This window comes from Theobroma cacao, chromosome 8 (assembly GCF_053813885.1).
Source record: "Theobroma cacao isolate CCN51 chromosome 8, ASM5381388v1, whole genome shotgun sequence".
In the NCBI taxonomy this organism is placed as follows: domain Eukaryota; kingdom Viridiplantae; phylum Streptophyta; class Magnoliopsida; order Malvales; family Malvaceae; genus Theobroma; species Theobroma cacao.
The window spans coordinates 6,396,924-6,412,396 of record NC_142646.1 but is presented as its reverse complement, the minus strand read 5'-3'; the positions used below and the strand labels follow the sequence as shown (position 1 = coordinate 6,412,396).

Sequence of the window (15,473 nt, the reverse complement as noted above, 5' to 3'; positions counted from 1 at the left end):
TAGGGGCTTGAGAGGTTTATTATAAAAAAAAGATGCCTTTCTTTTATGGTGTAGCTTTTTTAAATAATTAAAAATGAAATGTATAAATTAATTATTATATTCAATAAAAAAATTATATTAAAACATATCGTCCTCGTTAGCAAAATCCATTGTAAAATTACACACTCTACCTCTCTCTTTTTCATGAGACCGTACGTTTAGTCGTTGAGAGAGTGAATTAATTCGATTAATTTGGAAAACAATTTCTTGCTCCGAGCACTATATCTGTCGTTCGTTGAAGATATAAATTACACTTTGAATGTAAATTTAATCCCTCGTATACATTTAAAAAGAAAAATAAAAGTAAAATGTAATATTCCTAATGATGATTCCAAAACGAAGAGTGTCAGGGGGAGGCAATAGTTGGGGTGATAAGGCTTCACAGGACCCAAATGCAAGCAACCAGAGGGTAGCACCTGCCAGATTACTTGGTATTGTACTTTTTCCTTAATTTAGTAATAGAATACAAACAAAATCAGTTTGCATGGGAATTTGTGCATAAAACTGAAGCAATGGCATTTGAATCAGATTTCCCGTGCTGGACTTTGAGAAAAAGAGGGAAAACAAGGGGAGGGAGAATACAGACGAATTAGTATTCAGCTCGTGAATTGGAAAAATAACCAACAATAAAATAATCTCTTAGTATGGCCGGTGCCAGGATCAAGCATTATACTATACTATACTTTGGAAGTATTCTTTTTGTAGAAGATTCTTCTGATAGGAATAGAAGACATGTTACAATTAGTGAATCGAAATATATTAGAGGTGATAGAGAGAAAGAATGGAGCACTTATTGAAATGTAAGTGCTTTGGATGGCAAGTAGGAGAGATGAGAAAAGCTGAAGGAAGCCACAGATTACGGTAAATGAAAAAAACTGAATAGAAATAATGCTTAGAATAATCTCGAGAGAGTTTTTAGTATAATCTCTATTGAGTTTTTAATGATTTCTCGTTACTTTCTAATCTCCAAAATCCTCATATTTATATTGAACAGTAACAATTTTTTAAGTATAGTTAAAAAATTATATTTAATCATGGAAGAACGTATTTACCATAGAAGAGTAGTTAAAAAATAATTTATGAGATATTAAAAAAATGACCATGTAATTAGGTAGTAAACGTAAGTTTTGAATAATGGAATAGTAGGACTCGATAGTGCACCACTATGTTCTTAAGGAGCAAAGAAAGATCAAAGAGTAAAATACATGTACTTCAAGAAAAAATTAAAAACAAGTCTTTTTAATCATCTTCATATCTGAGCTACAAAGTCAAACTTTTTAAAACATTTAAAACGTGAAAATAACTCATAAACTTTACTATTCATTCTGAGTTACTTTCAACTTCTCCCTATTCCATGCTTGCTCTTAAGTGTTTCTGAGCTGTGAATGCTTTTGAGCTTTTCTACATTGGTAACGCCTTTGAGTGCTTTCGCGTTTGGAATGCCATTAGTCTATTTTGCGCTTGAAACGCCCCTTGGGCGCATTTACACTTGGAACACCTATAAACGCTTTCACGCTTGGAAACACTCTTGCGCACTTCTACGCTTGAAACACCTCTAGGTACTTTTATACTTGAAAAGCCCTTTAGGTGTTTCCACGCTTAAAATACCCTTAATGTAAAATTTTCACTTTAAAAATAATAATTAACTAAAATTAAGCATCTATAATTTTTAAAACAAAATATGGCTTCCACCATACAACTTCCATGTGTGAAATTTTTCAGCTTATCTAAATACCCTTTATTTTCATATAATTATGCTTTCATTAACATAGAGTTCTTTTTATATATGATATGTATTTATTGAAATTTGGCTACACATGCAATTATCGATTCTTCTTATACATGTATTTGGCTATTTTATTAATGTGTACGAAATCTTATTTTAGATGCAGTTTTTTTTTTCTATTGCATATTTTTGGCCTTGTTTTCTTCTTTGTGTTCAAATTAAACTCAAGGCATAATATTTTAAAAAATTAAATTATTTACAAAATTTAAATAAATTTTTATATATAATTGTCATTAATCCAAAATTAATAATTATCATTTTATTTCATATAATATTAATTTGATATACTGATATGTTATAATGAATTATTTTACATAATATGTTATAATGAATTGTGATATAACATGTTTGTATGTTTAACTTAACTTCTTATCTAAGTTTAATAGTTGTTATATTGTACCCCTCTAATTAAAAGTAAAGAGTACAGTGTACAGCCTCCTCCAACTTTATCTCTACAGTGCAAAATACACTTGGAAAGCACCATTTTTTGTTACACGTCAGACTCAGGGCAGAGATAGCAAGAGCTGTTGATTTTGTTAATAGATTTTTAGGCAAAAGGACAGGCACAGGGTTGGATAGGGGGAATCGTGCGGGAGAGAACAATAACATAATGAGATTTGTGCACATGCGGGCAATGGCTCCAGGGCTACAGCTACAGTCTACAGGGGAGAGTAATAGGAGGCATTGGAGCACAGGCTGGTTGAGCAAGGAAAAAGCCAAATGAATCAGAAAGGACAAAAGGGTACTATTTTTCCTCGGGGCATTATTATGGTCATGAATCATTTTGCTTTTGATTCTATCTCTCCTGCCTGCTGTAGGGACATTAGCTAAGATGGTTTCCTTTTTATACCCAAAGGGGACCAAAGAAGAAGAGAGAGGAATGAGTTACTCAAACTAGCTGGACAAGAGGGTCTGGTTCATTCAATGGAATATTAATGACATTTTGTTCAAATATTTCTGCCTTTTGATCATTTACTAGTAACTTTTTTTCTTTGTAAAGATATGCGTGACACGAGGTAAGTCAAATAGAAACTTGGCAAGGATTGGAAATTGAAAATAAGTAGTGCAGTAGTAAAGAGGAAGAATGAGTGAAGTAGGGGAAGAGGAAATTAATATGCTGGAAATGTTATTAATACAGAAGCAACATTTTGAGCCACTACGGATACAAAGATCAACCTTTACGTAATATAAGCAACCTAGTTTCACCTATGTATTGAAGCATTGTTACTAACATGATTATTCACTGCTCCAATATTGCTGCTACATGAGATATTAATGTATGTACAGGGGAGATTAGGTTGCTATGTTGTCATGGTTGTTTTTAACTCAACTTGCCCAGGATACACAACCTGACAACATGAGATTTAAAGCAGAAAGCAGGTTATCTGAGTATCATCAAACACCAAGTTAGCTACAGCATTTATAATTAAGATAAATGCACTCAACTGCTTTTTAAAAATGTGCATTGCATTGGCTACAAAGTAAAGGGAAATTCCCACCATGCAAGTATGACTCTTGCTTCTCATGAACATATGCCAATGCCCAATATTATATTTATATATATATATATAATTTGATCCCAAATTTCTTCCACAAAATGATGATTGTAGATTCAGAGGAGCTACCGGGGAAAGGAACCGGCAGACAGACTGTTTAGACAGGAAAAAACTAATGAAGCGGAAAGGGTAAAGTCACTTGGGGCCATTATCATGATGGTCTCTTGGATTTCTTTTCAGAACACGTACGTGCACTGGGGTCAGCTAGCAGAAGCTAAAGCCGTTCTCGTCGTATCGAAAGACAGGTCCCATTTTGTTAATGGACGGTAAATGATAAATTGTTCAACATATTTTAACAATGATTTTAGACTTGTATGCCTTTAAAAGATCAGCATCTAAGATGAGCAAACTTTAATAAAGGTTAAGTCCCTTTGCCACTGCCACCACCAATAATATGGCGCTTTGTGAAAGCACCGCTGGTGGCAGTTTCGGTCGAGCGATTAGGGGTTTAAAGCAGAGAGGAGCCAGAGGAAATATCATTATAAACAAAGAGGCCTTACGAGGTGGTCACCAACCTGCATTGCCCGTTTTAGTTCACTAGTTTTACTGATTTGTCTCGTAAAAACATTTCACAAGTTGAAGGTTAAATATCTCATATTATTCTAGTACATAATTGATATGAAAAACGTAACTCTTCTCTAAACTCATGATATTTTTCCTCTTAAAGTATTGATTCCTTACTATAGATCAAAATTCACTCTGATATTAATTATTACAATTTACACAAACATCAATTTATAAAATATTATTTATTTTAATTCGTTAACTTCACGATCTTATTTCACAAAATACGTCTCATAAATTGAAATATGATATAAATTTTTAAATATTTAATATCACTTTAATATACAATCAGCGTAAAATTCATAATGTTTTTCTTAAACAACTATATCCTTCCTCGACTCTCTACTAAGAGATTCTCTTCCATGTGAAGCTCCCTGCTGGGACCATGACTTGATATGTGAAAATGCAATATTTGTGGACAGTTCAAGACCCTAGAAATCATTGTAGTATTTTCAGAGCCTAAAAAATGATTCTGACTTAGCATGATTCATTGTAGTCAGCGACAACGTATCGGTGAAGTTCGTTACACATATCATCGAGCTATCATTAACATGATTCAATGCTATTCTTGTTATCAGGGATGAAACCGCATCTACCATGGTTAAAATTGCGGTCCATCTGAATTGGTGTCATGATCGTAACTAAGCCTTGGAAACTAACGAAACTAAGGGCAAAATGAAATTGAAGAAACGGGACGATAAGGCTCAACGTGGCAAATTGCTGGGACTGGGATCCTCCTCGTCTTGAAATTTGCTACAAAAGCTACTCTTGCCTTATAATCTACGCTTATTACACATAAATAAGTCATAAATTAAGCTTCCATCGGTTAAACTTTATTAGGGCCTTCTTCTCATAAATAGATTTATCTTCCTTCTTAATGGTTTATCCAAAAGGCCCAAACGGTATAAATGGGAGAGAGAATATGTATACAATTTATAAACATATAAACTTACTCCCGAGTCCCACATGACCACCTAAGGTCCTATATCTTAAGTCCTAAGCATTATAATGAGAAGTACCAACCAACCATACCAAGGAATTCACTTCAACGAGTTTTATGACACAAAATATGCGAACAACACGAGCTTTTCTCTATTAAGATGGCCACTAAGCAAAAAATTGCATTATGTATCTTATTTAAGTATAGCTCAATGTTGCTTATTATTATCAATATACCAGTACAGAACTGTTATGACTATACGCTTTACAATGGTGAGAATGGATGGAATCACATCCAGGATTAAGATATATACTCTACCTTTCACATATTGAGGCGTGTTAGCAAGACTTAAAGGTTGGACCAAAAAGGGCAGCTGTTCCACACATTCCTTTTCCTACAAATACTACCATCCAACACTTGTTTATTTTGTTAGTTTTCTTCAATCATGATATTCTGCAACTACCATCAGCTCTTGGATGACAACTTTCCATAAAAGTTATATTGATCCAACAACGAAATATCTTCAGGAGATAACATTAGTGCACCAGTACTCAAGTAATGCCAAGAACCTCGTGCCCTGTATAAACAATTTGTAAATTAAACATAACTACTGCAAGGGAGGTGGTGATCGTGAATAATGAAGTACAAACTTTACAAGAAAGTAATTTGAAACAAAAGTAATATACCTTCGTCTTTTTGTCCAGTTCATGCCTACTGATAAGCGGGAAGCTTCTGATCTTGAAATGCATCGCAATGAAGAAATATATTCATGAAACGCAGCACCCTTCAGTGCCAAGTGTGATCTTGAAGGGACTATGGACCCAATGATGTTGGAAAGACATGACTTCACATCCCTGCATTGCAAATGCCAAAACTAATTTAGGTAAGTAAAAGAAGCAGCGCCAATAATGAAATTTTGAATTGAATGAGTCAAGCAGCAAGAAAACATGCTTTTTAACAAGATGAGTGAACCAAAATCTGTTTCAGACAAAGCACATTATATAAATGCTTAGATCGTACATCTACAGAAGTTCTACTTATCCAAAGAAATACTTCATTCTATCCTAGCAACCACAGAAAAGAAAGAACTATTGCAGGACTAGTAAATGATCAATAATAAACATGACATTTGATCTGTGATCCCCCAATGTCAAAATGCTCAACTCATATGCAAGTAATACATCCAAGTGTGGCTTCAAGGGAAATGACACTGCTGTACCTTTTCATTGACAGCTCACATTTTGATGGGCTCATGTCCAAACCCTTTCCATCAACTGACGTCCTGCTTGCTCTACCACCCTGTCCAAGCCAACTACCTAGTGCCATTGTACTAGTTGAGGAGACCAGAATCTCCTGGCTTAAATCCACCCTAAGCTCAACACCCATTTTTGATCCTATAGCATCAATATCTTTAGCATACAAGCAAAATCCATGTTGTGAAACTGTGTTAACCATCTGCAGCTGCTCGTCACACCAGCTGAATGCATCTAAATTCTCAGAAGGGATCATTAACGGGTCCAAGAGATCCTGAACAAGTAGCTAATTAGTGTCACAGATAACATGCGTAAACTCAAGAAGAAAAGGTCTCTGAGTAGTAAAACAATACTATTTAACACTTACGAGCATCTGGCACTTGGAAAGCAATTGGTCAGCTTGAGAAATTAGATCACTTATTCTGGAACTAAGTTTTAAAATTTTAAGAGCATCTTTTGGCTCTGAGTCAACATAATGGCTTAGATCAGCATGATTGTCACGAAGGTTTTTCCATGATTTTTGTACTAAATCAGTGGCCAGCTGGTTCTTAAGTTTCTCCCTGGAAAAGGATCTTTTGTTGAAATCCATGCGACTGCATTCATCCATCACTGCATGCCCTCTTGATACAGCTTCATCATACTCATTTTCAGAATTCTCCACTACCATTTCATGAGATCCTTGTGCAATAATATTACATGTACTATCTAATATATCTGAAGCTTTAACTAAATTATGTATAGATTTACCAGGGTCATTAGCTTCAACTGGCAACAGGTTCTCTGTGAACTCACAACTCACTGAGACTTCAGTTGTTTCGGGAAACACAGTTCTCGAAGACAGCTCCATTCCATTGACAATTTCAGTCTCAGGAACAAAGGATGACTCAGGAACATATGATACATCCACAGATTTGCAAGTTTCCGTTTGTAAATTAATTGCTGTTTCTGAACATTGGAAACCCCTCTCCTCATGTTTCTCTGCTTCAGAACAAAGTAGCTCATCTATTAATGGGCTTATGCACTTTTGCATGTTTGGACAATGAGAAAGGAGTCCACAATCTCCGATGAATAATTCACGGTTTACATTCTTGTCTGAGACTAAAGAAGGTTGTTTATTAAAGTGCTCATCTTCAGAATCAGAAGACATCACAACATCAAGTTTCCTCCTGCGTGTTCTCCGAGAGAAAGAAACTGGGGTGCCTGAAGAATTGTAAAACTCATGTGCAGTATAAGAAGGGTTTATGAATCCACAATCTTCAATAGAGAGATTCCTGCTTAACATCACTTCTTTCTTTGCCTCTATATTGTCTATCTCATTATTATGCATCTCTGATCTATTTGGCATGCTATTTTCAAGTTCTTCCTCCATAACGTCCATTAAAGTTGAATTTTCTTCCATCATGGACAATGTCTTAGCAATTTCCTTCTCAACTAACTCCGATAACAGAGATGGGAAATCCCAGGGAATTAATGTTGGTAGTACCAAATGACCCACCTCTATATCAAACAGCAGCAAGCCGTAAGTCTTCTGCAATTTCCTATCTGGATAACGGAATGTTAAAACAAAGTACAAACATATAATAGGAAAAAAAAAACCTTCCTTCTGCAAGAGACACTTAAATCACAATGAGTTCAAGAACAAATACTGAGCATGGAAATCACATGCTTGAAAAAGAACTGTTGTGATTTTGTCGCACAAAACAAGTATTGGAATTGGACCAAGTAACAAAAAAATAATCCTATTGGTTGCCGAAAGCACGCTTCCAAAAAGTCATACATAGTGATAACAGAAACCCTTTAATAGAAAATATGTCACATCAAAACCTTGATGTAATGCAGCTCTTTCTCTTCCATTTAGGTTTTCTTATCCACAGATACACAGCTGGTATAGCCATAACTACAACACAAACTTATTATTCATAAATGCAATCAACAATAAGAAAGTGAATCCAAAAACAAAATTCAGAGCAATATGGTAACGTTTGCTCAAAAAAGTTGCATGCTAACCACTGTCTTTCATGAAAACTTACACAGAACATTGAAGCAATATGTGATTTTCTGATGAAATATCGTCTAAGCTAAAGATTTTCTAACCAGGGGCAGGGGGAGGCCATGAGAACCAATCTACCCCCTTTTGCACAAAGAACATTACTACAAAACTGTGTGAGAATATCCATGAACAGCTATCCATACTAGATCAAGCAACTACCTTCACTTGAGGAAGTAACACTAAACCATAACTATAAAGGCAGATGCAGAAGTTTTCTAGTGAATTTATCTTTAAAGATATTGACATCAACACTTGAATAAAATATAGTGTATACATCACCTTACACCACAACAACTGTTAAACAGATTCCCTCATGTATCAGAACATATTGAGATTCCCAAATCAAAGTCAATATGTATTTATAGATGGTCAATATTTACTTCAAATGATAGTTTGCATTATGCACAATCACATACACGTGAGGTGAATTTTAGTTTAAATCTCATTCCTTATATTTTCTTACATAGTGATTTATTAAAATTTGAAAAAAACTTGGCAGATTAAACTATATAGAGAAGCATTATGATTATTAACGCTCTTTCACTTTGTTTGGATAGAGAAGCATATGATTATTAAAGCTCTTTCATTTTGTTTGTCTAACATTTTTCCTGGTCCCTCCTAACTCCTAGAAGCATTGTACCCCACCTGACTATAGGGGAAACTAGTCTACTAAACTTCTATTGTAACATGTAAATTTCAGAAACAAGAATAAATGTACTATGCAAACATGTATGCCTGCATTGTGCTATTAACCTTTTCGATATTTTTTGCTCTGGCACCAAAACTGGAGATGCATGATAGTTTTCCGGATATCTCCCTGACAACAATTAATTAATTGCTCCAGTAAATATGGTTGAATGGTGGCTTTCTCTGCTGCACAGACCTGTGGCATAAAGATAAGATGAACATGAACATGAAAGGATAAAGATTCTTGTAAAGTGAAAGAGTTCAAAAGAAGGCATTGCAAGCACATACCATATGAAGATGGTGAAGCAGCTCTTTTGTTGATGGCATTGTAAAACATAACTCTAGCCTACTCAATTTGTCTGGCAGAACAAGATTGTTACCTGAAAATTACCACAATATGGAGTTACAGTAAAACACGTATGACTAAAAAAACAACACTGTTTCAACTAGAAAGCCATCTTACTATTACTAGTCAGTATCACAGGCCCTTTTGCTTTTTCAGCAATTTTCTGTATAGCCGCAACAAAACCATGATCTTCAGGAAAACTGATATCCACATCCTCAAAGAGAATTAAAGGTTTAACTTTAGCTTGAGCAAAGCCAGCCTCACTTTCATTACAAACACGTTGTCTAGATGCTCTATGGGCACCAAATGATTCTTCCTCATCTGATGTTGGTATCAATTCTATTACCTCATCATCAAATTCTTGTGCTGCTTCACCATTAGATAAAGGTGCTGAAGATTTCATCACTTCCTTGCTAAGTGAACCTACAGGATTTTCTATTGACCTGCAACAAATATATTTTACAATTTAGGACAGATAATTACATTAGTAAAGCTTGAATTTGATAGAAGCTTCAATTGACAATAGACTGATCATAAAAATAAAATATGATACAGGATAGAAGTGTTAAGAATGATGCTGCAGACAGAGTAACCAACCCTGTGAAGCAGCGTGACTCTAAAGCCTCTCCAAATTTTTGCTTTACAACAGCTCCATTTCGACAATCTGATGCATTGGACTAACAAAATAACAGATTAGAAGAATTCAAGTTTCACTTAATGAATTATTCTGTTAGCCTTAATTTACAAACACTAAAAATTTACTGAAATAATATTAACTCAATTGACTGCATGAAAAAATGCCTTGTAATCACAGAGGGATGTAACTAAGCTATATGGAATTGCAACGGCGGTAGTTGTATCTTATTTCTAATATTTGGGAGTGTAATAAGCAGTATAAGTAAACTGATAAGCCTTTTAACAAAGGGGAAAGTATGCCAGCTAAAACATTCTGTAACTTCTGGAATACGTATTAACCTATTAACAAGAAAAATGATACAATGAAAGACAAGCAAATGAAATCTCAACCTTGTTTTGAATTTACAAAATTTCTGTATTCAGTGCTATACAAATATAATTTAAAGAAGTGGCATAAATTCAAGACTTAGAACAAGTGGGAACCAAAAGCACCATAGATTTACTTGTGGCATGTATTTGCAGGCACAGGACAAGTAAACTGATTTATAATAAATTCATCACTTTTAGTTGAAATCTTCCAGAACATCAAACGTACAAATTAAGTCCAAAGTCACACCCATCTAAAGTTTCCAATGATTCAGAAACAAAGGAGAGAGAAATCTTTGTCATTCAGTTGCATGACTTGGTCTATAATCACTTAGACTTGCAAATATAGTAACCCAACATATAGCTTCAGTTTCATAACTAAGTGAGAGTTCATCTAATTCACAGACATCTAATCTTCTAATATTATGCCAAAGAAAACTCGTGGTCATAAACATTTTCATGCAGGATAAGTACTATTTGCATATGGCCACAAATAATGCCGGACAAAGAAATTGTAAAATGGTTCAACAAGAATCTAAAAATTTAGTAGCACCTCCAGAACTTTAAATCCGTGTTCCTTTGCACAAGCATGGATAGCTGCAGACTTCCCACTCTGCAACATGAGGAAAACACCTTTGACTACCATTATGAACCAAAAGCATATGTACTGAACATAATTGGAAACAAAACACACAACACTCTGCAACAAAGCAACCATTTAAGAAAAAAAGAATATGAATGGAGTTCTAATTGAAAATACGCGAGAGTTCTCTTAAAACTTACAGGCTCTCAAGACTGAAACCTTTGCAGATGTAATTACATTTACTATGTGAGTAAATCAACTTACTATCAGTTTCCAACTACCACTTTTAGGAAAAGAAAAATTTAAAATTAACCAAACAGATAAGAAAGAACGACACACCACTAAACCTTGTAGCCAAGAAAACACACCATGCAGAGCTTGCAGCACATAGAACAAAGAATTCAATTGATATCAAAGAAAACATCAACTGCAACAATTAGTGAGACATGACAAAGAGATCATAGTAAATCATTCAAGGTCCAGCATGACAGTTCATTATATGAGTTGACAAAAATATACAGACACAATAGGTTAACTTTCAAACAAGCAAACATGTGTTAAACTTTAGCCAAAACTGTTGTGTATACCCCAATTGGTCCTGTAACCAAGAGAACATTCTTCAGTCTATCCTCTCCATCTATGTTTTCTGAATCAAAATCACTTTCGCAACAATTGCCATCATCTTCTTGTATGTTGCCTTCATCATTGTTATTGGAGGCTTTGATGGCTTGAAAACTTCTCTCATGCCAAAGACGTAACCATTCACTCATAAACTTTACTGATTCAGTATTACCACACACCTGAAAATCAGCAATTAAAGGAGAAAAACCAAAAATATGAATACGAAACATAATTTTACATAACACCCGCCCCCCCTCACCCCCCCAGCCCTTTTAGGATCATAGCAGTTCAGAACAAACAAGCAAAAAAAAATCTCACCTCTGTGGCCTTTTTTGGCTGGTACTTATCTGTCCATAAACTATCATCAGGACGGACAATGCAACCATGATAACATGGCAAAAATCTGCAACCAGTAATATAAGGAAAAGGATCTTGCTTAGCAGAATAGCAGGCTTGTGTACATAAAGGCAGAAACCATTAACAGGCAAGTAGTAACTTTCTTTTGGATACACTATATTATTATTAGTATGGCCAACGGTTGTAGAAGTTTGAACCATTGACCTTGACCATAAAATCAAGGCTTTAACAAGTTAGTGGCTACCAACTGGGCTAGTTCTGTTTGGTTTGCAAGTAACTACAATATAAGGTGCAGATCCTATTCCTACTACAACTAACTCTGTTCTGCACACTTTGAATTGAATAGTTTCAGAAACTACAGTAGCACACAGGATTCCCATTCTGTGCAACAAACATAAAAATAATACTTTTAATGCACACACAATTTTTGTAATCAACAAATAGATTAAGACAATCCAAAATTAACACATCAGAAAGAAAGCTTCAGTAAAGGGTAGGTAAATTGTTAAATCCCAACCTTTCTTGAAGAAGATTACTTTGCTGTTCAAGCTCTGAATTTTCCACATTATCAGTCTGTTTAGAAAGGGCAGCAATTTCATCTACTTGGCATTCCTGGTAATAACAAAAATATAGTAGTCACAAATAAATCAAAGAACATGCATTCAAAGTTACATATAAGGCTGATGAGCCTTTGGCTCATGGGCAACCAGCACATGTTTAAAAGCATGGGTACATGAGATTTATGTTAGATTCCAGTCAAAGTACTAGCCTAACTTAAATAAGGTTTACGGATTTGTGGGGGTTGGTGTCTAAGAATTCTATTGTTCGGAAATAAAAAAGTTACAGAACCAAAAGAAAAATAATGGCAATAGGAACTTCCTTGAAAATAAATTTAAAGGAAATGAAAAGTAATGAAGATAAAATTACAACACATACCCCTTCTGAGCTCTTAAACAGCTGATAGCTTTCCAATTGCTCATCTACAAGGACAGCAGGCATTGCAAGTGATGTTCCAAGTAAGTCATTGCCGTGAATAATGCATTGATCTGACAACTTGTTTTGAACAACTGATGTATCAGAGGAATGTAAAGCACCAGGAAAGTTGTCAAGACATAATGCCCCCGCACAACTTTTAAAAACTGATGTGAATAGGCCTTCAAGAGTGCAACCAACTTCAACAGAGGTTTTCTCAAAAAATGTCCAATCTTTCCAATCAAGAACTACATCATCCTGCATGACAAAGTTTGAGTTTCATTCCAGATAAGAAAGAACATTTAAAGAAGTTTAAATTCAAGGAAAATACAACACATTAAGGCATGGTTGAGTTAATAATGCCATACCTCAGTTCTGTCAAATACATGAATAGGACCAATATTAATGCATTTGTTACTTCTGTCAATCAAGCAACCATTACTCCCTACTCCAGCTGTCTCCTGGCTCCTCTTTCCCGCTTTACATGATGCAAAAAATGGATGAATTTGCCTTCCAGCAAACATCCGTAAATTTTCCTGATCAAGCATAAAACAAAGACACTTTGAGTTACAAGCCAACTATCATATAACATGTTAGTCAAATTAACATATCTTGGACCTAGAAACTAATCGCTATTAGTACGAGCTAATGTATGGACAGCCAAATATAGTAGACCACATTGCAGTACACATCATGAGAAAGATGACTTTCAGCAAAAAAATAACAAAGAAGAACAATGGCAGCTTCCTCTATTGCAAGAAAATCCTAGCAGTCTCTCCACATTGAAAGGATCCAGGAAGTAGGGACAGAAATGAGCTCTTTGCCAGGCTGTAAGATTGAAGGTTCCTTATCATTCTGCCTATGCTAAAAAGTAGGCACATACTGCTCAATGACATCATGCTGCACATTATTTAAGCTCCAAGAGCTGCCATTATCAGCAGTGCCACATTATCAATGGCCTCCAACCCATCACCACACAACCTACATCACCTATTAATACCCTTAGCATCTTCCTCTCAGTAAATTAGATTCGCCAAACACCAGTGATCATGTTCAGTCTCAGGATTATTTTCTCTCCTTAACCGTAATTTTGACCTTCATCATCTCATCATGTCAACCCCATGCTCCTGAATATATTTCTTCACAGACCTTTTCCGTTTCCTCTTGTTCTTTTAATTTCTTCGAACGTGATATTTGCTCTCAACATCCAAAACAAAGTTAACAATCAACAATAACCAGGAATCAATAAGAATTAGCCAACAAACTGCTACTGCAAGCTATTCAAAGTACAATAGTAAATAAAAAGAACAAATATAACTTCCAAAAACATAAGGAGAGATTATAATTATGCTGCGAAAAAAAAATCACTAACCTCAGCTGTCAATTTTGCCTCCAACCTCAAATTAGGGATTGGCGGCGGTGAGCCATCTTCACTCTCCATCAAATTACTCATCCCGTTCTTCTTCGGTGTAGTTTTAAGTGGCGATTTCCCCTTTGCCTGCTCATGGAAAATCACATCAAAATTGTAAAAACAAAAACTTCCAAACAGCTTCTCCATATTATTTGATCCGTTAAATTAACGAAAATTTAGCTCAACTAAACCTTTCTAGAAGCTCGCTTCTGAGGAGTTACATTTTGTTTACGTTTTCTTATCTTCCTTTTGCCTTGACTACCGCAGAACTCTTCATCTTCGCCGTCGTTATGGTCGTCCTCACCTTCGTTAGCCTTCTGGTCAACCTTCAGTTCAATTTCTGGAGATTTGTGCGGGAACAAGGTTGACTGGACCAATCTCCGGCGGACGCTCCGCCGTTCCCGCTGGTTGGTGCCGCTGACCATCACCAATTCCGGTTCTTTCTTCTCGACTGATTCGTCCATAGAATTAAAGTTTATCCAATCCTAATTTAGGAATTTAGGGTTTTTGAGTGGTTTAAGATTTGGGCCTTTTTTTTTCCCTTTTTCTGCTTTTGGATCTTACAACCTGACTAACCTCCGAGGAGAGAGAGTTGGAGGGAACAAGGATTCCGTTCCCGCGCTTTGTGGATAAAAACGGATAAATATTTTTAACTGCCCTATTTTTAGCAGTGAGTGAATAAAAACCTAATTTTCCTTGGACTCAAAAATACTAAACTATTGAATTAATCTAAATTTTAAAATTTCCCGCTCCCGCGTCTCGCTTGATTTTTCTAACCTCTGATTTAACCGTTTGCTTCAATTAATTGTAGCTGTCAGTCAACTATCATTATTTTCTTTCTTTAATGTACTTTTTTTATTTTCATAACAAAGGATTTTTTTTTCAATAAATTAATTAGGATTTTGCCCTTTAAAATTACCATATCAATAAATACTTTCTCTTAATACATTATAATTTATCATACTAACTATCAATTATTACATTTAATATGAAAAATATTATTATAAAAAGTAAATTACATTCAAATTTTAAGTTATTATTTTAATTCAAATTCATTAGATAATCACTAAAATCTTTTACATGATTATTCATCTTTAATCTCCATCTTTTTCTTCATCGTCTTTACCATGCCCAGTCACCCACACAGCTCATCAAAATCCAAACAAGGATTAAGAGTAACTACATTATAGTGAGAGATCAGTTTTGATCAGATAACCCATCAATTGCACTGATGGTAATAAAAAAGGGTGCTCTTTCTCCTCTTCCTACACAGAGGTATACAAATTAATTAGTTACCTATCTAAAT

The 15,473-nt window shown here is 35.0% G+C and overlaps 1 protein-coding gene across 2 annotated transcripts; it reads right to left on the bottom strand.

Moving 5' to 3' along the window:
• Positions 1 to 5,053: 5,053 nt before the first annotated feature.
• On the bottom strand, positions 5,054 to 14,824 carry LOC18592321 (P-loop containing nucleoside triphosphate hydrolases superfamily protein). 2 transcript variants are annotated; one of them, XM_018126185.2, is made up of 16 exons: positions 14,359 to 14,824; positions 14,129 to 14,254; positions 13,125 to 13,292; positions 12,721 to 13,014; positions 12,302 to 12,396; positions 11,746 to 11,830; positions 11,394 to 11,606; positions 10,777 to 10,836; positions 9,819 to 9,898; positions 9,339 to 9,664; positions 9,164 to 9,255; positions 8,942 to 9,071; positions 6,506 to 7,680; positions 6,105 to 6,412; positions 5,572 to 5,739; positions 5,054 to 5,462 (listed from the first exon to the last, which is right to left on the bottom strand). In XM_018126185.2, the coding sequence occupies exons 1-16, from the start codon at positions 14,629 to 14,631 to the stop codon at positions 5,351 to 5,353; spliced, it is 3,705 nt and encodes a 1,234-aa protein (XP_017981674.2). In that variant the 5' UTR covers positions 14,632 to 14,824; the 3' UTR covers positions 5,054 to 5,350. The 2 variants fall into 2 exon arrangements, with proteins under 2 accessions (XP_017981674.2, XP_017981675.2); XM_018126186.2 differs by having other exon boundaries at positions 6,506 to 7,635.
• Between the last annotated feature and the right edge of the window lie 649 nt (positions 14,825 to 15,473).